Genomic DNA, 21,365 nt, shown 5'->3' on the forward strand with positions numbered 1-21,365 from the left:
GTTTACGATTTATGCTTAAAATTCACGTTTTCTGTTTGACAGAGGCAGGCAGAGACCCATACATTTCTCTTCAATGTGTCAGTGAATCTTATCTACGCGTTTTTTAGGGTACTTACGGTAAACATCAACGTGGACCAATAGGAAGTTAAAGTTGTCGGCCTAGCTCTTTGCTATGGCTGTGTGATAGTTTTTTTTTTTACATAGAGGCTTACATCATTATTTAACTTGGCTGTATTAACAATTTATTAAAACATTTTTGCAAGTGCAATATGCCACACATTTTAAAATAATGTATTTAAATCCACATATCACGAGTAGCCTATATCTTAATTTAAATACAAATCATATACTCGTGCATGCTTTTAGTTGCAGTTTGAAGATTAGTGTAAAGTATTGTTAAGTGTCCCAATCCCATTAGGCCATCATGCAGACAACAATCATACAGTATGTGGTTTCATCCATGATCACCACTGTCCACTGATGATCATGGATGAAACGTGTCACTGATGTAAAAGTTGTTTTTTTAGTGGTCTTTAAAGTTTATTAGACTAATATATGGTCTGAAAATGCAGACAGAGTGTCAGACTAGTTAAGCCCCACTGTACCCATCCAATGTTGAAACAGTATGTATGCTTAAACCTGATTTGGCCAAATGTGAAACTATAAATGTAAAAACTGACAAAACAAGCACTCATTGTTATCAAATAACCTGTGTTTATTTAATTGTGCTAATTAAGTCAGTTACCTATCCACATAATGTATTGGTACCCACACCGAAATTTCATTTGCCTCCACAAAAAAAACACAAGAGTGCACAAGATTGTTAATACAGTGAGTATGGAAAATCTTCACTTGAACTTGATAGTACAAACATGAATCAGCAATGTTGGAAGTCAGTATTTCAGATTATATCACAAATGACTACTTCTATTACAATAGACGTAACATTCACAATATTGTTAGGTATGTTAATTTTGTTCAGTGATTGATCTCCCAAGTCAAAGACTGACAGTCTGGCTAACAAACTTTATTCAAAGGCAGTAGCTCAGTGTTTGTTTCTATAGCAGTAGACTATAAAAGGAAGCATTTGTTATGATAGCGGAGCCTAATAGTAAACATATCTGTATCTATACCTCAGTTGTAAATATCTGACATGTAGACAATGTAAGTAAGGGGAAACAAAAAACTTTAGATAAAATTCCTTGTTGACTTTATGTAAGGCATAGTAGCGATACACAATTGTTTCTTTAAAAAAACTTCAAAGATAAATTCATTTGAGAAACCCAACTAAAACAAAATGATAAAAACAATCGGGTCCAAGCTCAACAGTCCTGTCCCTTGTTTGATGAACGTGTGGGTAGTGTTGTCAAGCAGTAGTGACTCCATGTCCGTGCTACTTGCCTTCTTCTCCAGGTGTTTGCTTGTAACATTATTCTAACAACTGGATTCCGGCTGGTGCAGCTGCTTCTCAAGACAGAGTTCAATAATCCCCTCCCATAGTTACGTGTAAACAGTTCAGCCATTAAGACCACCTTAAATTATAAATCACTGAGGAACAAACAAACAAAACTGTAAAAAAAAAAAAAAAAAACATGTAAAAAGAACCTCCCAAATTACATGGGCTGTCATTAGGACACAGAGGAGATGGGGTTGAGAGGAGAGCCCATTTGAGTCAGCACCTTGTCCAGCCATTGAAGTGGCCCGTGCAGGTGCACCTCTATCCAGCAGGGGGTGCTAGTGACGTCCTGCCGATGGTACTCAGCTCCCCAGCCCTGAGGAGATTTAACAGAATGATGAGACTGATTTTGAAGATGTGTGCAGATAGAACACATTTTAAATATACCAGAAAAGCTTTTTCAACAAGCGAGCAGTCCCATCTTTATTTTGAGGCAAGCAGAACGGGAGACAATGGCTGCATGGGCCAATTCTTTTCAAATCAATCAAATTGACTATTCTCACAAATACATTTACTACATTTATTAGAGCTGAATAAAATGACCAAATAAGATGTCCCGTTCACATACTTCACAAAGAATGGTTCAATGAATATACAGCACTCTCCTACAGGCAAAAAAACACTTTTATTCAGCAGTTACCAAAGGGAGGGCGAGTCCAGGATGAATATTATACAGGTATAATATACTGCACACACACACACGGTATATACAGTATATATATCAAAATCACACCTGTGTGAAGTGAGGGGTGCTAATATATTAAAGTTCAACTCATGTTGCTATGATTAGGTGATGTAATGGTGATGTAAAACAAACAGTGACAAATCAAACATTAAATTATCTTCATTGTCAATGGTGTTTTTAAAACAAACTCAAAAATCACACCTGTGTGAAGTGAGGGGCGCTCTTATCGCACATCATCATGACGTAAAATAGTCACTATGCCAAATTGTTCAGACACTATGACGTAAAATTCTCCATTCATTGTCAATGAGAATTTAATGTGTGTAAAACAAAAATGCGGATTTGCTCAGACACTATGACGTAAAATTCTCCATTCATTGTCGATGGGAATTTAATGTTAGTGTAAGTGTAAGACAAAAATCTACACTAATATTTGAATATAGGAGGGGCCAGCACCCCTCAAAAAAGTAAATAGGTCGGATGGGCTTATTGTCAGTATCAGCAGAGAATGCAGGATTCTATCCAGGTTTCACAGTGCAATACCCTGGGAGATGGATTGCTGAGGTGGGGCAGCACACGTACCATCAGCTTCCATTACTTACCGCACGACTTGCCAAGCCACTCTACTCATAGTCATATTAATCTATTACAAATCCATACTGCATCAAGCCTTCAAATACATTTTTCTTCATTTCATCTTTGAGTTGTCCTAACTTCACGATTATTTGATATTTGTATATAGCACCAGTGACAAGTTCTGACAACTAGTGAAATTAGGGAAAAGCATTCTCAATACTGCTCTCTTTAAAGTCGCTCACCCTAAGCTTGAAACCTACATCCCTACGAGGCTACGACATGACAAATCTACTGGTCAACCAGAGTGCATATGCTTTTTAATGCAATCTTTGTAATGGTCACTGACCGTTCAATAAACAATCAATACTGCTGTTTTGAATATTACATAAGGAACATACGAAAAGCTTACACAAGACTTTTTTTTGTTTGTTTTTTTAACGTCTCAGTCTATCAGTGATCGTGTCTTTTAGTTCTGATTTGGGCATTGTTGGCAATTATCATGACATGCTTGGCTTAAAGCAAAAAATAAATAAATCCCAAGACTGAAATATTTCAGACCATGTCCCAATATGTGATTTGTAAAACGTTGTGAAAGGAGAACCCCCCAACCTTGCATCGGTCTACCCTTGTCCTAGACAGGGATAAACGAAAAATAATTAATAAAATATTAACATTGCATGCGCAAGCACACACCAATTCAAATACTATATTAATATCTTGAAATTATTACTGTAGGGCTTGACTTTACAGCCACATGGTGCATAGCAGCAGTGTGTTAAAGTTAAAACCCCCAGAGGAAGACACTTATACAGGCATGTAGCTTTGCATAAGGTTGCAAGTGAGAACAAAAGTCAACTAGAACTGCACTCTGTCGAGTGCCTACTTGCTTGTTGCACACTATGGCCTACTAGTGTGCAAGCAGAGCGCGCAAGTACTGTCGACTGCTACAAACTGTCAAATCTCAGCTTCTCTGTGAAGGAAGGAATTATTTATTTTAAATTGTCAATTGCTTTAAATTTACTTAATCTTGGACTATAGTTGCGAACGCACTGAGCACTTACTATGAGACCTAGCAGATCATGTCTGTCTGTGTGTCTGTCTGTCTGTCTGTCTGTGTGTCTGTCCCGCTTTTGTGCCTATATATGGAGCTGAGTGATTTGTTTGTGATTGATGCAAGTGTCTGTCCCGCTGTTACGTCACCATGACTCAGCCATAACCATATAAGGAGTCCCCAAAGCAGCTATACGTCCAAAACCCAAATATGTACGAGCTGCGTTCGCTTCCCGCGTTTGCGCGTCTTACTGGTGATATTAATACTAAATGCCTCTGTGTATATGTAATTTGTAAGTTGATTAGCGGTATACTGTGGTTACTTTGCGCCACTTTTGATGCGTATGCACCGTCCCAGCATATGACGTCAGGGTATAACTGGTATAACCAGTAAGACGCGCAAACGCGGGAAGCGAACGCAGCTGAGACCCTGCAGATCATGTCTGTCTGTCTGTCTGTCCCGCTGTTACTGTATATGTGGACCTGGCCCCTTTTGTGCCCATATATGGAGCTGAGTGATTGCTGATGCAACACACTCCATATTTGGACGTATAGCGGGACAGACACACAGACAGACATGATCTGCTAGGTCTCATAGTAAGTGCTCACTGCGTTCGCAACTAGCTCTCAATGATGACGTAATAAAGATGTGGTTTAAAGGACCCAATGCCTTCGATGGTGACGTATATGTCGATCAGTGTCGGGTGGATTAAAGGAAATGCCTCTATGTATATGTACCGTATATGTAATTTGTAAATTGATTAGCGGTATACTGTGGCTACTTTGCGCCACTTTTGATGCGTATGCACCGTCCCAGCATATGACGTCAGGGTATAACTGGTATAACTAGCTCTCAATAATGAGATAATAAAGATGTGGATTAAAACGAGAAACAGCAGCAGAACCCAGAGACATAACAAGGATGGGACGTCTAATAGTCTATGGATCGCGCCTCATCGATATGCAACATTCTTTTCCCCCGGTCCAAGATGGCGGCCGCCTATGCAGTAAATATGACACAGATGAGGCATACTGTAATATAAAGATCGTAACATGGACATACACAGAATTGGCATCAAAGGGCTGTATTTTATAAACCGTACATGGACGTGTATGGCTCGAAATATGTTAAGATGACACCCCTACCTTGACAAAACTCATCCTGATGGTGCACATCTTGGTAAGCTCATAGACTGCCTCAAAGCCATGGTTAACTGATTGGGCCAGAAGTTGGGCAAACTCCTGGTTGTTAAAGATCTTGAGGCTGCACCCGCTGGGGATCTTGCAGACTGTGGTGGGGTGGAAGCCATGGTGATAGTTACAGTTACGACTCTGGACAAAGATGCTTGTATCACTGAGGCACTCTGCATACACTTCCCCACCGACATAGTACAGGTGAACTCCTGTTAGGGCAATAAGGACAAGCCAAAAGATGTATTAATTATCTGTTATCTCAGAATATGTTGCAAATGTCCCTATATTTTTCTTGCGTCACATGTGACAGATAGAATTTAGATCTACCTTTGCCAATGTGTCGGCGGGTGTTCTCAATAGTAGAGTTGCGGTTGACATTGGACAGCAATCCAAGGCAGAAGCGGTTCTTGTTGCTGGAAGGGTCAGTGAAGCCATCTACGAGCACACTGGTTGACGAGGCGTGGTAAGCCTCACCCACACGATTGTTGAGCTCATAGTAGACGATAGAGCACCAGTGGCTAGGCTCCTCATACTCTACTGGTTGCACATCTGGGGGAGTTAAGCAAATAGGTCAAGACAAGAGCAGGCTCGTTGTATAGTTTATCTTCACTGACATCCAAGCATACATGACTCTTCTGGAAGACGGATAACTGGCCAAGTTTGCACACCTAATCAGCAAAAGGAATATATTATGCAACTCTAGACAAACCGAAGTACAACAGAGGAATGAGTGGTTCCTCCTCTTTATATTGATCGGTCACTAGATTTCTCTGCTAGTTCACACCGTGTCAAAATGTGCCTGAACGCCAACACTTGAATTTGTCTGGGATAAACCTTATCAACCCAAAACCTCCCTGACAACAATGTCTGAGACAGTGATGCTTCTTCAGGAAAAAGCATATATACTGCCCCTTACCATTACCATCTTTATCAGTAAACTAATTTACACCTCTCAGAGTTAAATATTAATAGTAATCACCACTGAAATTCAGAAAATACCACTAATTCTGAATGCTGTTTCAAGGCCTAGCTGAGCAGCACCTGCCAATTTGCATGAGAAAGAGCGCAAGGGGAAGAGAGATGTCCATGTCAGGTTCACCAAAACCTCTGCCTTGTGTGAACCTGTGTCACTTTCATCTGATGATTAAACGTTTTTTAAAGAAAGAAACTGAAAGCTTTTCTGCCTTTATTTAGATAGTACACACCTGAAAGACACGGAGTGACACGCAGCAAAGGCCATCGGGCTCTGGAATCGAACTTGCAGCTCGCAGTCAGGCTGCATCATGCGCCTTAACCACTAGGCCATCGGCACCCGTTTATTTTATAATAAACGGTTCAGAGTGCATGGATAAATAACGTGTGATTCAAGGAAACGATACGGTTGCGTAAAGACCCTATGGCAGGGAGGGAGTTTTGAGTTTCCCCAAATGTATTATGAATTGGATTATTAATTATGGCAACGGAGTCTTGCTGGGCAACAAGCACCACATGTGTTGGTTGGAAGAGGACGGTTATTCAGCTTGCAGCAGCTGAGGCTCCTGCGTTGTTTAGACTCTGTGCAGACATGCAAAGGTATCGCATTTGGGTTCCCTTTCGTGCATTAAGTTAACAACTCTGCTACAATATTGCATTTACCTCCCCTCTTGTCTTTTTAAACATGTAACCAAAACCTTTTCAGCCGCTCCACCATACTTCCATGGCGCAACCATAACGCAACCACCCGTCGCGTGTGGGCCCCCCACTGGCCCAGTCAATTTAGAGCTTGCAGAGTTTAACTTCGAAGAGAGGGGGAGAAAAAACTAGAAAAACAACAAAAGATAGCCTACTTTGGCAGCACTTGTGCATGCAAATTTCTGTTAGTAGCAAACTACACCATATAAGCAGACTTTTTTTTTTATTGTCCCCCATTCGCACGTCGGCAAAACTGTTCACACATATCGGACAGAGATGCGCTACCGTCAATCATTTAATCTACGGTACGCGCCTTCCCCTTATTATATACTGAGCGTCAGATGCTGCGGCTATACCTGATAACAGGCTCGACAAGACAAAAGCTTATGGATACTCAGGTCTCGATAAATGCCGAACTGGGTTTGTAATGGACCCCGATTTTAGGGCTCCATCCCTAGCCACAAGAGACACCACCACGCAAGTTACAGTGTCGAACGTTTCAAAATTTGCTTGAGCAGACTCAGCCCCGTTCGAGTTGCAACCCGATAGGCACAGAATTGTAAATCCTCGTCCCACAAGTAAGGAAAGTCACCATTTACACAAGCCAGCACCATTTCCATGCTCACGAATATGACACACGACTAGAGGCGAAGCAGTTTCGCGTGTGTCACAGAAGGAGATGTTCGGTAGGCCAATCAGAGGTAGATGGGGGTGGGTCTTTACGCAATTGCAGTGTTTCCTAGAAACATGCGTATATAACAGACTAACATAAAAGGCGTGATCTTTTCCTCCACCATAATTCCGAATATCAGCACTCATGGGATGCCTCTTGCCCAATCAAATTACTTAACCAGAGTTAACTGTTGTACAATCCAACATTGTTCAGTCTTAGTATAGATTCCAAGACCAAAATAGCAAGACATGCCATCTCCGGTTTACTTCCCATATCTGCATAAAGTAGGCGGACCCATTTTTAGGAGACCAGCAGGTTGGAGTCCATTCAGTGTGAATGTGAACACAGCTTCTGAACCATTCTTTAGCCCCATGGCCACTGAACTAAATATTGGACCTGATCGTCACAAGCCACACATTATTCAGAAGATTTTCATACTAAAATTACTTTCTTCAGAGAAACGAATATTTACTTTATCTCATTGACCTACCAGTATGTCCACAGTCCAGTCACTGCCATAACGTCCTTTCAGGACCTGTGCCTTATTTAAGGGGCAAAAACTGGAACCTGAAACCTAACTGGAAGTTAGCGAAAAGCTAAGGGATTCTCCCGTGGACTATATTTGGACCACCAAAATCATGAATTTTGTAATCGTGACCAGCAACGCGTTTCTTATGAGCCGTGAACATCAACGTTTTTATCAAAAACGCAATATGGGAAAATAATAGAAGATAAAGGGGTTTAAGATTTCAGCTAACATTGAAGTCAACAACGGGGAACACTTTCATTGATCGACCGACCATTTCCGCTGATCACCGATCCCACTGAGCAATAGTCGGCTATTAGACATCCGTCTAAAATGGGTTATAACTGGTCTAAAATGAACGTTTTTTCATAGAAATGACAAAACACTCCTTGGCGGGGAATTCAGTCCCAACAACACACACTCTAGTGGTTCCAATCGAGATGGTGCATCTTCCTAAATTAACATGTTTGATAGATCTCAAGCTTACCTCCGCTGGGCATGTTCCGAGGCACTATGTTACTGCTGGTCTCCATGGATTGGCTCTCCTGGCCCAGCTGCTCGTCAGGGGGCATATAGGCAGGGGGTGGGGTGTCAGCTGAGACATTAAAAACAATAGCAGTTAGAGGCAATGAGGACCAGTTGCTGCTGGTGATGGCAAATGGTCAAACACACACACACACACACACTCCTGTCTCTCATATATGCATACATACGCTCCCTTTTTAACGGTCTCTCATACAGCGCACACACACACACACACACACACACACACACTCTCTCTCTCTCTCTCTCTCTCTCTCTCTCTCCCAGGAGTCAAACAATCATCACAGGATCTGTCCCCGGAAACGGTGTCAGATTTCACATATCCGTCACTTGCTAAAACCACATGCTAAAACCAACCATTCCTGGCAGAGCTGCAACTTGAGATTTCAAACCCATTCTGGACAACAGGAAAAAAGACTACTTTCAATTAAATATTAATAAATAAACCTCCCCCCTGCCCCCAGATGGCAGCGAGAATAAGATGGTGTTTACAGTTCATGAGCTGCTACAATGATGTTGGGCTCATAAGCGCAATTCAGAAGCAAGTACACTGCCATTATAACTTTTCTTCTGTCTGCCTGACTGCCTGAAGCCATTCGATGTGTGCATCAGCAGATCTGTTCTGGCCTCCCACTCACGGATGATCTCACAGTTAAAGGTTACTTCCTCTATACATTGACACCATCAGATGAGACAGGAGCTAATTTCTTTCTTGAGGGTCAATAATCCATTTTCCTTATATATCTGTTTTATGTCTTCAACTCAGTAAATTGAGTGTTGAGGCTACTTTAGAAAACAGACCACCGGTTTGGAGCCTTTCCACTAGATTAGTAGAAGCCACTAGAAGGCTGCAGTGAGTCGAGAAGCAAGCCTGGATTTGGCGCAAAATGCTTAGTCGGCATTTCCCCTTCAGGGGTGTGACTTTGTCTGGATGAAAATCATAATTCGACCTTTTCATTATATAGCTAGAAAACAAATAAGAATAAGTGTCCAATTTGGCAATACAAAAAAGCATTTTTTATGCCATTGATCATATACAAATGGCTGACTACCCCCTGATCTAAAAACGACTGCAATTTGGGTTCACATTTTCTCATAAGGGTGGCATGTTCATACACACTGTTATTCAGGCTATTATTCAGTCGCCCTTTAAAGCCACACTATGTAACTTTCTCTTCTACCCCAGATTTGAACCCGTTTCCTGTGAAAGTGCCGATTTTTTTAATTTATTTTTTACCATTGAGCTAATAGAGCCTGCTTGCTTTCTCAGGGGAAAAACTGAATCTTGACCATCAGGTCAAAATTTGTGTCAGATCCTGTGTCTAGGTGAGAAGCGCAGGGAGACATAATACAACCACCCCAATTGTATGTGTATATGTGATATTGCATTAGCAATTAGCACACACTACCATACAGATTGGATACAATTACATTCGATTCATTAGTGCCTCTGAAAGTGATATGGCATTTATATATTGCAATCGTTTACTGTATATTAAGCATTTGATATATACAGCACATGTTGTATACCTGGGAGCTGGAATGGGCTGGAGGGCCCCGAACTAGCCGGAGAGTTGGGATAGGTGCCGCTGCTGGCTGGGGAGGGCGGGTAAGGGGAGTTTGGAGAGATGGGAAAGGAGCCCCCACCACCACTGCTGCCGCCGCCGCTGTGTGGCTGCTGGAAGGACTCTGGGAAGGTTGCGTTTAGGGGCATGTGCGTCTCGTTGTGGGTGAGGTTGCGAAACTGTACCAGCAGGCTGTGCTGGGGGTTGAACTCACTGTGACGAGGTACCAGGACAGGAGGGAGCACTGGATGGACAGAGCGAAGACAGTTAAAGGAAGTTCATTTCATTAACACTTCCAAGAACAATTTGGGTCTGTCAATACTGACTGCCATTGATGAGATATCTCGTCATTTGAAATCCAACGATTCACTGCAATTGACGAGATATCATTTAATGAACTGGAAGTGAAGAGTCTATCTCCGTCCGCCTCAGTGTAAATAGAATTACAACAATGCATTTATCTCAGATTTTTTCCCCAGGTTTAGTTTTCGGTTAAAACAAGCTTTATTCACAGCCCATAACTAGAGAACCGATGATCGCGGTTACAAAATGTATTTTTCGGGCGAAAGAAAGTATGATTGTCTGTCACTTTACACAGCCTTCGTTTTATTCTGGTTCACGTTGCGGAACCCGTGGGCCTTCAAAATAATAATGGCAGTGGTGGAAGAATTAATTAATTTATACCTGTCTGGCAGTCAAGAAATACACAGATAGAACCGTCATCATGGTTATCAATAGGAAACACAATAGGAACATGATTAATGTCAACAACAACAACAACAAAAGGATTTAAGATGTTCTCTGCATTAGTGTAGACCAGGGGTGCCCAAAAGGTAGATTGCGATCTAAGATCACCAAGGGTGTGGAGGTAGATCACATGACATGCCCATAAAAATATATATAATTTAAATAAAAAAATAATAAATGCAACACTCAAGAGTGTTGTGCACAAACGTCAATAGCATTATATACAAAAAGAAACTACCAATTTTGCCAGTCCAAACTACCTTCACTGATTGGCTGTAGGCCTCATACATAGTCCCAGCAAAACTACCCAGTTGTACAGTGATATAACACGTTTTCTCCTCGCGACATGTGATCCCACATGGTGAATGGAGAGAGCTAGCGATCCCTTGTCAGCAAGCAGCAGAGGCTGAGGCAGCACCCATAGTCAGGGAGGCTGTCTTTAAGAGTTACCCCGTGTCTGATGCTGTGTCTGACTGAGAGCAAGACACAGAAAAAGAGCGAGTGAAACCGATGTACAGTATATATATGAATATTGTCAAAGTGTGTAGTCAGAGAGGGACTATGCATTTAGTGACTTTCTGATGCCACACCCCAACTGGAGTGCCCAAGGCATAAAATCTAATAAGACTCAAAAAGAGCTAGTGGTATTGATTTTCTGTGCAATGGAAGGGGGGGGTGCAGAACAGGCCTGTGTGATGACAGCCCTTCCCTCCTGACCTCTGGAGATCTGTTTACCATTTCCCCAACCTACTTAGATTTGAGCTCAGGCATGTGTGCACAACTCCCGATTTTCACAGCTTAATCCTCCTGTTGTACCATGCGAGTGAGTCATCTCATTGATTATTAGTATTTACGGTTAGATAAGCTTCAATGTATGTGAAGCTGTGTTGCTTAATGCATCCAAAAAATTACATTAAAGTCTAATTATGAATGATCAAAATCAAATAGACAAATGTAACAGTCCAACCTAAAGCCTAGAAAAACTGAATACTCAATTTAAATTGACTCATCTCTTATTTGGATGTAAGCTTCCATGTTATTTTGTGGCTTTTAGTTTATATGGTATATAGGAAAGCAGCCCCTCTCTTCGTGAAAGCACAATACAAGCCTCCCAGCAGGCTCATTGATATGAGTGTCCACCGATCAGGAACAGGAATACCTACCAGGGCTCTCCACTCGCTTGTAGTGATACGGGTTGATGCAGACTTCTTTCTGTTTGGATCCAAACGGGTATTCGCAAACCTCCAGATGCTTGAGCTCGTGGTGGGACTGGAGGTCTGGCCAGCGCCACACACGGCAGTAGATGACGTGGGGCAGTCCTTTTCTGTGAGACACCTGGAGCCGGCCGTCCAGCGACCTGGGAATGGTCACACATTTACTGGGCTGTCCAGGGCTGCTCAGGGCCTTCTCGAGGTCCTCCATGGCACCTTTCTTTTTCTTTAGCTTCTTTACCAGCGCATCCACCGCCTTCTCCGCCCATTTCTCCTCCTCGTCACCTTGCTTCCAGCCCAGTAGGCGTTTGACCGCCGGGCTCGTGAAGGAGAAGAGGCTGGACATGGTGGTCATGATGGAGATTGTAGTGCAAAGGAGAAAGGGGGGCTTCCCCAGAAGTCGGACTGTTCTGACCAAGGGGAACGTTGGGTATCTAATCCCAAGGTGTTGCAGCTCACTGCTTACTTACTATCAAAATTCTAAAAAGGGTGTGTGGTCAACAACGGACAGGAGTGTGCGACTGTGTGTGTGTGTGTGTGTGTGTGTGTGTGTGTGTGTGTGTGTGTGTGTGTGTGTGTGTGTGTGCGGTGTGTGAGAGAGAGAGAGGACGGTAGAGATGAGGGGTGGGGGTGTGAGGAGAGGAGACTTTAGCCTTGTGTGACCAAGGACAGGAAGTGAGGGGAGGGAGAGGAGGCAGCAAGCAGGACGCAGCTGCTGCTGTACAGGAAGAGCCCCACAGCAAGCTGGCCGGAGCTGGGTCACCACCACCACTGAGGGGAGGCGGCGAGGTTGGGGGTCAGTCCACAGGGGTTGGGATCAGGACTGCCGTTAAAAAAAAAGAGGCATGCAACAGCAGGCCCTACAATTCCAGATCAGCTCAGCATATAGGTGGCTTTTCACCAGTGACTCCCAGCTTCTCGTTGTACCGTCTTGGATCTCCCACCGATGTCAGGAGATTTAGTCCATGGGCATCCTGTGTAAGAGAGGTTCAAAAGAGTTGGGGTCAGGAATTAAAATATGCTGCAGTATCAGAAATTGCTTTTGCATGAGAAATATTTTACATTACATTACATTAAAAGAAAACATTATATTATAAGGATGTGGAAATAAACATTTCAGTTCTGAATGTCCTCTCCTAAATGACTGTAATGCATATTTGGAATTGATCTTCATACTATTACTTGTATTGTCACACGTTATTTATATTTATCTATAATTATAATAAACTTTATTTACTGAAATGTTGTTTAATATGTTATATAGAATGTAATCAGTTTATGGTTTAATAGTATGAGTAGGTACTAGTCAAATAATTCAACGTAGACTATTCACAGCTGTACCTACACATACAGTCGCACACAAAAGACCAGCTCAGTGACCTTGTGGTTAGTGTCCTCACTGAGATTTGGAGGTCGTTCATGACAATGACAACGACTATAAGAATTGGACCCAACAATCCCTGCTTGGCACTGTCATCAAGGGTTGGATTCGGGGCACGTCTCTGCGACTTAGTTACTGGAATCATGTCCAGCTTTGTACTTGTACATCATGGCTGGGGGATGTACTTCAAGCCCCTCACTCCCTCAGATAGGATCTTGCCCTATGGGCCACATGGCTGAGGAACGATTAGTTCCCAAGGTTACTACTACAGTACATGCAACATTTAATAAACAAGACTTGAGTTGAACTGCACCTTGAATTAAAAAAACTAAAAAAAAAATCTTAGTCCTATAAATGACTTGATTTCTATTTTGAACCAAGGACCACTTTCATGTAGTCAATATGCTTCATATGTTCACACTTCTTTTCCAAAAGAAGTAGGAAAAAAAGGGGGGGAAATGGAAATATGTTTTATGTATGAACTGTATGTCCACCATTCCGAAAATAAAACTGAACTGAACCGATACTAAATCACAGTAATCATTAATCATATTCAAGAGCTTTTGGAGAGAAATGATGCAAGTGGGTTTGTTTGGACATTGTAATGGCGGCATGTTTTTCTCTTCAACAACAAACCATCAGACTATTTTCCGCCGGATTTTCGTAGATCAAAGCTGCAAATACTTTGGCGTATGCTCCAAAGGTAATAAGACAATCTAGGCAGCATAGAGTATTGGATTAAATAGAGGGGAACACGGGTTACGCAGTAGAACTGTTAACTGCCATATTAATGTTTTTGTTAAGTGGGTGGGCAGACCGGGGGAAGATGTTCCAGTACTACACATCACATAATGATCGATTGTATCAAATAGTAAAAAGGACCAGCGAATGGTACAAGGTTGTAGTCCCCTGACTACAGTACAACCCCTGACTCATTATCAGATGGGTGGGCGCAATGCCCTTCAAGTTAGAACTTCTAGAACACAATTATATGTGGATACAGGCCATGTCTACACAAGACTCATCCAATGTCACATGTCAAAGTGTTCTCTGAGAAAGACACCTGTAACCTCTACTACTGCTGCCCAGGTGATGTATTAACCCACTGCTCCTCATAGTTAGGATGGGTAAATGAATGAATTACAGGTATGTGGAAAGGTACTTGGCAAATAACAACTAAAATGGACATAATCAATGTTTTGTTTTTGTTGTGCTGTGCAGCCAAACTAATGGCCTGACAATGACAAACAAGGATGCTACACAGTCAGCTCTATCGTGCAGACCATTTGTGAACACGAATACATAGCAATGACAAAAATCAAATAAACAAAGGCAAGGTGAGCAATTTTGCGCTGAAGAATATTCCATTTTACTGAGGTGGCAAGATGAATGAACAGTGAACACATTTATATTGAAAAAGCTAGAAAAGTGATGCGAGAGGATACAGAACTTTGAGATTTGTTTCAAATGTAAAGTGCTACAGAGTTTGTAGACATTTTTAAACTAAGCACATCTCAAGACACAATATGTGAAGACATCTCAAGACTTATATACTCTTGCTTTTAGTTGCGCTTTTATTTAATTCTTAATTAATTTAATTCTTGTTATTATTCATGTACTCACTGTATTGCGTTGCTGCCATTATTTAAATTTTGTTTTATGCCTTTACTTTTCTTTTTTCTTTATTGCTCTGTAAAGCACTTTGAGCTGCATTTCATGTCATGAAAGGTTCTATACAAATAAAGTTGTATTATTATTATAGTTTATATATAAAATGTAAAATTAATATTACAAAGTGAGGAGAATAAGAGCCATATGGCTGAGACAAGGCGCCCTAAGCATAAATAAACAATATTAGGAATTGTATCTGCCAGGTCAGATCCAATGCAAAACATTCGTACAACCTTCCATTGTAGGTTTAGATTTACTGTAAGCCTTTCCAACCACATGGATGCAGATTTATTAAGTAGACGTTTCTGACCCAAGACAAAAAATATATATCTGATATCTTGTACTAGTGTAATTGTGAATCCCCAACAAGCAGATAAAGACTAAACAGATACAGCAGGACAGACAACCTTCTGTGTCAGACCCTGCGGCAGCTGTTTAAGGGCTTGTGAGGCCAGTCCGTCGAAAAGGATGTGGCTACAAAGAGCTGCTTCCTCCCTCATCCCATCTCTGACCAGATCCCTCCCTTCTAGCACACAGCTGTCCAGCAGCACTAGTCCTGCATCCATGGTTCATTGTTCTACATTCACATGAAAGAAGGCAGGGAAATGTCCCGAGTCCCAACTGCAAGGTATTCAGACCTTTACAACAAAAACAGTGTCAAGACTATAAATGTTCTATTGAGTTGTTTTTCTCCACCAATTGATTTGGAGTGAGGGCCTCAAGAGTAGGCCACTACTCATGAGATGTCCCGATATGTTCACAGACCATGGAACAATTTCAAATGAAGGAATATTGTGTTATTAAATTATATTTGGTCAGCTGTCTGCGAGAGCAAAACACAATTTGGGTCACAGTTTTGCCGCCATAAGCACCTGTCTGAAATTTGCAGCTGGACATAGACAAGTATTAATTATAGCTTGCTAAAATAAATTACCCCCTGCGTTTCTGTAAATGTACTTTTATTGCTCTTAGTATTGATGATTTCTTGTATAGTATTGTATGTCTTGATGAATACAGCACAATGGAAACAAGCCCTCAGGCCTTTTTGTGTCATCCTTTTAGCATTATTGTACTTCAGAGGTACAATTCCTCTGACGTATTCAATCAATTACACACAGTGAGCAATTAAAAGTTGAGGAAAGTCCATTGTCAGTGACAAACACTGTTCAACACAGACAGGCATATAGATGAAATATGCCTGGAAAGATTATGCAAAGTCACACGTGAAAGAAATTATAGTAACAAACATAATGGGTCAGTCTGATTAAAAACTCAGGTGAAGAAAGTAATCTTGCCCTGGTAACTTTTCAAATTGATAGCTTGTTAAGTTGTTTTGCTTGTGTTATGAAATGTTATTATATCTTACAATACACACCCAGAACTCTGCAACTCACAGCGCGCATGACAGGAGAATACAATAACCAGATTTTGTGAAACGATCAGCAGTAATACTAACAGACATTTTTGATGGGTCTGCCTTTTAAAACCACTCGCAGACATTAGCATGTCCACCATTTTGGAGGAGGTTACCTCGACTCAATGGACTGTACATCATATATTACTGTATATCACAATTCAGAATACTATGCACCCTATAATGTATCTTAACAAACAACCTGACCACCTTGGCCACTATACTTTCAAACAACCTGCACATGGTGAGACATCATATCAAGTGTGCCTCAACCTCTCACTCTATTTAGGCCTAGATCTTTTGAAGTGCCAACAATGTTATGTTAAGTCTACAAGGTGTATGTATAGATTGTGCATCTCTGCTAAATATATACAGTATACAGTTTCCCTAGTAACAATCAGTTTTCTAAAGATTTCTATACTGACATGTTTACTAAATTAACATCACCATAATCAAATGTTTTAATTACCTCCCCCTGGCAGGTAAATAAAACTTTGGGGCAGGTGGAGTCTGCATTCAGGTTGCCCGACCGGGCGAGTGCTCTTTTGAGAGCACTCAAACCATCTATGAACACAACACAAAATATAAAACACCTGAACGTGGCCAGAGCACTCTTCTGGTCTGTGAAATGAATATAAGACTCAAGAGCACTGTTTACCGCTATGAAGTGCTGATTTCACTGTTTCTACACTTAAAAATATGAAATATCAAGTGTGAACCCAATGAGTCATTCATAGCTACTGTATGTAGGTATTAGGCATGACAATTGAGGTACATTTTTTATCGTACAGTCTAGTGAACGGTAATTCAAATTTGACTCATAATTTTACAATGGACTTTTTTCCCCTCTCAAGTGGGCATGACCTTTGGGCAAGTAGGACATGGTCAAGTGCTTCTGAGACCTTAGTGTCAACCCCTGTGTATTATGGATTCAGTTTATTTCATGTATCAGATACCATACCCTTTGCTTTTTACTATAGGAAAAAATCATCTGAGGGCATTCTTCCATTGGTGTGGAAAAATACCTCCATAAAACACTATCACTCCTTTACTCTGTGGCCAACATTGCAACGCTGGTTTAGAGTAGCAAACAAGTTCTCCTAACACAAAGCATTAAACGAGCCCAACTTCCAGAAATAGGATCTCACTGACACTGGGTTGTGTAGCTGTAGCCTACTTGTGTTCACTGTTCATGAAGAAGCCTGATCACTTTTGACATGGCTTACAAGCACAGAAAGAGTACAGGAAGCAGACAATATGGAAGGATGAATCGGTGATACTAATAAGCATAACTCATAAAGAGACAAAATAACACATCTGAGTCGGCATATCTCCAAAAACATTTAGCTATTAAATGACAAAACACTGCTCCGAACCAAAGTGTTGTTGACGTACACAAATGCACAACCGTGCGCGCGCACACACAAACATGATCTAATAAATAACTACAATGTGTATTTGTAGTTAACCTAGCGCCCTAGCTGCTAACTAGCTTAGCCAACAAAAGTGGCCTATAGTTTAGTTTTGTGTTATTTTCAACAGGGCGACACTTCCATCAGTTTTAGAACGTCGTCTTGTGCCACTGCCATGTGTGTTGAAGGTTTAAAGGCGTTTTATTCTAACAAATGCCATGTTTTCTGGTTAACTTCAGCCCTCCTCTCTCTCTCCCACCATTCCACACAAACTTTTACAATCACTTTCTTTTCCAGCTAAATGGGTGAAATAAAAGGCGTTTATGTGGTCGCACGAGCGTTTCGTGGCGACACTTTTTTTGGCCCCAGTTGAAAACGTTTTTTGTTTTTTTTTAATCGAACGACATGCTCGTGCGGCCAAAAATGTAATTCTCTTATGCTTAATGTAGTATGTATATATTCCGTCGTACGGCCGTATGGCGCAACGAAAACTGCAGATATACAAACTCACAGCACATTGCCACCGCGACGCCTTGTGAAGTTGTGAGCTTGCAGATCTGCGATTTTCGGCGCACGGCAAAGCCTGTCGAGCCTCCTCTGCTCCAACGTAGCTTTTCACAGTGATGATGGATCTCTATCAGTTTGAAAGCTAATTTTCCCCCAACAGATACGCGGTCCTCAAGTTGACTACATACCGCCAAGGATGCACGAAAGCAGTCTCTTGATCCGGTGCGCTTTTTAGGTTGTGGAGCATTGGAGCATTTTGATCTTTAATAAAGCTCGTTCTTTTCTAGTTGTTGCCGCTGCTCCCTCAGTCCTCTGCCCTCCTCTCTCCCCTCGGTATTCCCAGCCAGGCCATGTCCCAGTCAGTCCCGGAGACAAGCCAGGGTTGCCATGTCCGCTTATTATAAGCGACTTTGGGCTTATCTTTCTGTGAAGTTGCTTTTATTTTCTATCGATATAATAGTATTTGCAAGTTTGCAAGGGGGGGGGTTCTACTTCTAATTTCTAAACTCTAACGTGTAGTTGCTTATTTGTGCTAGCCTAGCTTCACAATTATTTGTCCCTAAACCCCAATTGAATATCAATGTATAGTAGCAAGTGCTCATGGCCCAGTGCCCTACTTCTGGGCTAGTTTTCCTAGTCCTGGTTGCTTATTTCTCTAACATAGGCTGGCAACACTAAGACAAGCGGAGGAGTTGCATGATATCCCTCCGCATCAAAGAAAAATTGGTACCATTACTCGCTTTGGCGTTGAAATACAAGAATGGATTTAGTGACTTTTGGTCTTTTGCTGGTCAAATGTTAATACGTGCCACTGTCAACTATTTTGCAAACAGTTAAAATAATAACAGTGCAGTGTTCTGCAAACGAAAGGCCTACTTTTCAAAACACGACTGCATACCAATAAGTACTAACTTATTTCCGCCTCCTGAAATATCGATTCCTGTAAACAGTAGAGTAGATTCGCGATTAAATATTGATAGAGATGTTGTTTTTAAGGCCTTTTAAACGTTTCAAAGTGTATAACAAAGTTGGAGTTCTCACAGCTTAGGTTGTGCTACGGCTCGGGAACGTCACACAAATTGTTGGCTCCACACTGTCTGGACCGTTGCGGCGTTGTTGTATAGTACTGTTGTCCACTGTTGTTGTCGATTGTTCCAAAATCGCCTTCATTGGACTTGCATGTCGTTCAGTTATCAAACACAAGTTATTAGACTTCAGAGTCATGATCCATTCTTTGTTCAGCGAAGATAGGGTCCATCTAGTCCAGCAGCGGCAGCAGGATAGAGTTCTTCCATCGGTCTTTAGTTACCCATGTGAAAAGCCAGTGTGTGTCGCTGGGATTGAACCACTAGTGGGCAATCGACCTTCACATTTAGAGGAAAGTGTGCATCCGTTTCATATGTTTCAGCTATCAGTGTGCATTGTTGAATTTGTTGCTTCTGAGTTGGTTTATTTGTTTTAGTTTTAGATTTTTGTTTTTTCTTCCGATTTGATCCGTCTTGCAGAGATAAAGCTCCTCGGAGCACAGGTCTCCGCCAGGTCAGGACAGGTAGATTATTGTGGCCTGCTGGTGGCGGCTATAATAGGCCAATGTGAAAAGGGTGCCATTTCTTCTTAGCGTTGTTAGCTCAGAGCTAAGGTCCTGGGTTCAATTCCTGCCGTGGGCATGTTCTCTCCTCCACGCATAGGCACCGGAGAGGGGTTATTTGGGTCTGAATGTCCCTGCACAGGCCGCACTATTGGGTAATACTAATGACTGGTCTATTTATTTATTTATTCTTCCCGACCAGCACTCTCTAGCAGGTCTCTCTAGCACCGTTCCAATTTTATTGCGCAGTCTTTGTTGTCTATTGTCTGCCGCTGCATGCTTGCCTCTCGCCACAATGACCATTCTGGCTACCGGTATATAACCTACCCTACGGGCAGTAACTGCAGTTGCTCTCTAGTCTCAACTCTCAATCTCGAATATTGTCCCCCCCCCATTGGAGTGGGTGAAAGGGCCTTTCTGCGTGGAATTTGCATGTTCTCCCTGTGTCCCCTAGTCTTGCCATGCCAGGCTAAGGGTAGATGATATCCTCATAAAAAAACATGCAGTAATCGTGGTCAGGTCTCTATACTGCCTCCCCCTGGTCAGCCGGGGTGCCTGATGGAGGGGAGAGGAACTGGTTGGAATAACGTGTTCCTTCCACGCGATATGCGTGGGAAACTCCCTGTCAAGTGACAGGAAGCGGCCTGCTCACTCCTCGTGCATGAAGGAAGCATGAGTTCAGTTCTGTGCTCTCCCCAGGTCCGGGTGAAAAATGTGGGATAAAGAAAGTATGCAGCAACAGAAATATCATTGTTTTCTTCAAATGAAAACAAAGTGATATAATTTAACACTACAGACATTATCCAATGTAAGAGTTAAAATCTCTTTAATAGATAATGTATGTTTCCCTGAGAGGATACACATATTCAGCAGTTATTTGTTTAACTAGCACTCCCTCTAGAGGACAATTGAAAGTATTTCTGCATTGTAAGTGGTATAATATAATAGGCTGTGTGATTTGCACAGGAAACACAAATGACACCTGACCTTTGTGTTTCTCCTTCAAATTTGCAGTGCCAATCAAATTAGCACATCAAAGCCCCTTAAAGGGTAAGACCACTTTTTTAGAGGTTTGGGTTGTGTAGTTACCTTACCAGGATGTAAATTTAAAAACAATGATCCAGTGATTAGACATATTAATAATGGCGTTGCAGACGTCGAGCTGGTTTTTGTGATCTGTTTCTTCTCCTCCTTAGTCTGTGGTCTGGAAACAGAAAGGCAATATGTAATAATACAGCAATAGACCTGACCATAGTTTATTATTCCGTAAGAATTTTACAAGAAAATGGAGAGAGAAAGATGTTTAGTGGCCAAGTGTAGGTTTGAGTAATATAATGATATCACTTCAAATTAAATGTTTCTTTATGAGATCACACTAACGAAGTGGTTCCCAAACTTTTCAGGTCGAGAGCCAAAACAGACATTAGACGTTTGCCCGGGACTAGTGAATATAGCTGATCGACAAGGTTGTGTGCGTGTGTACAAGTGCGTTGGG

At 41.7% G+C, this 21,365-nt stretch overlaps 1 protein-coding gene across 2 annotated transcripts; it reads right to left on the minus strand.

Annotated features, from left to right (window-relative positions):
• Positions 1 to 691: 691 nt before the first annotated feature.
• smad5 (SMAD family member 5) lies at positions 692 to 19,580 on the minus strand. Of its 2 annotated transcripts, none has more exons than XM_080774030.1 (7): positions 19,324 to 19,580; positions 11,850 to 12,871; positions 9,905 to 10,183; positions 8,319 to 8,426; positions 5,289 to 5,510; positions 4,914 to 5,170; positions 692 to 1,772 (listed from the first exon to the last, which is right to left on the minus strand). In XM_080774030.1, exons 2-7 carry the CDS (start codon positions 12,250 to 12,252, stop codon positions 1,629 to 1,631), a joined length of 1,413 nt encoding a protein of 470 aa, XP_080630156.1. In that variant the 5' UTR covers positions 12,253 to 12,871; positions 19,324 to 19,580; the 3' UTR covers positions 692 to 1,628. The 2 variants fall into 2 exon arrangements, with proteins under 2 accessions (XP_080630156.1, XP_080630155.1); XM_080774029.1 differs by lacking the exon at positions 19,324 to 19,580 and adding an exon at positions 18,471 to 18,611.
• Between the last annotated feature and the right edge of the window lie 1,785 nt (positions 19,581 to 21,365).

The sequence above is a fragment of the Protomyctophum bolini genome, assembly GCF_963924005.1.
Source record: "Protomyctophum bolini genome assembly, chromosome: 10".
Lineage (NCBI taxonomy): Eukaryota > Metazoa > Chordata > Actinopteri > Myctophiformes > Myctophidae > Protomyctophum > Protomyctophum bolini.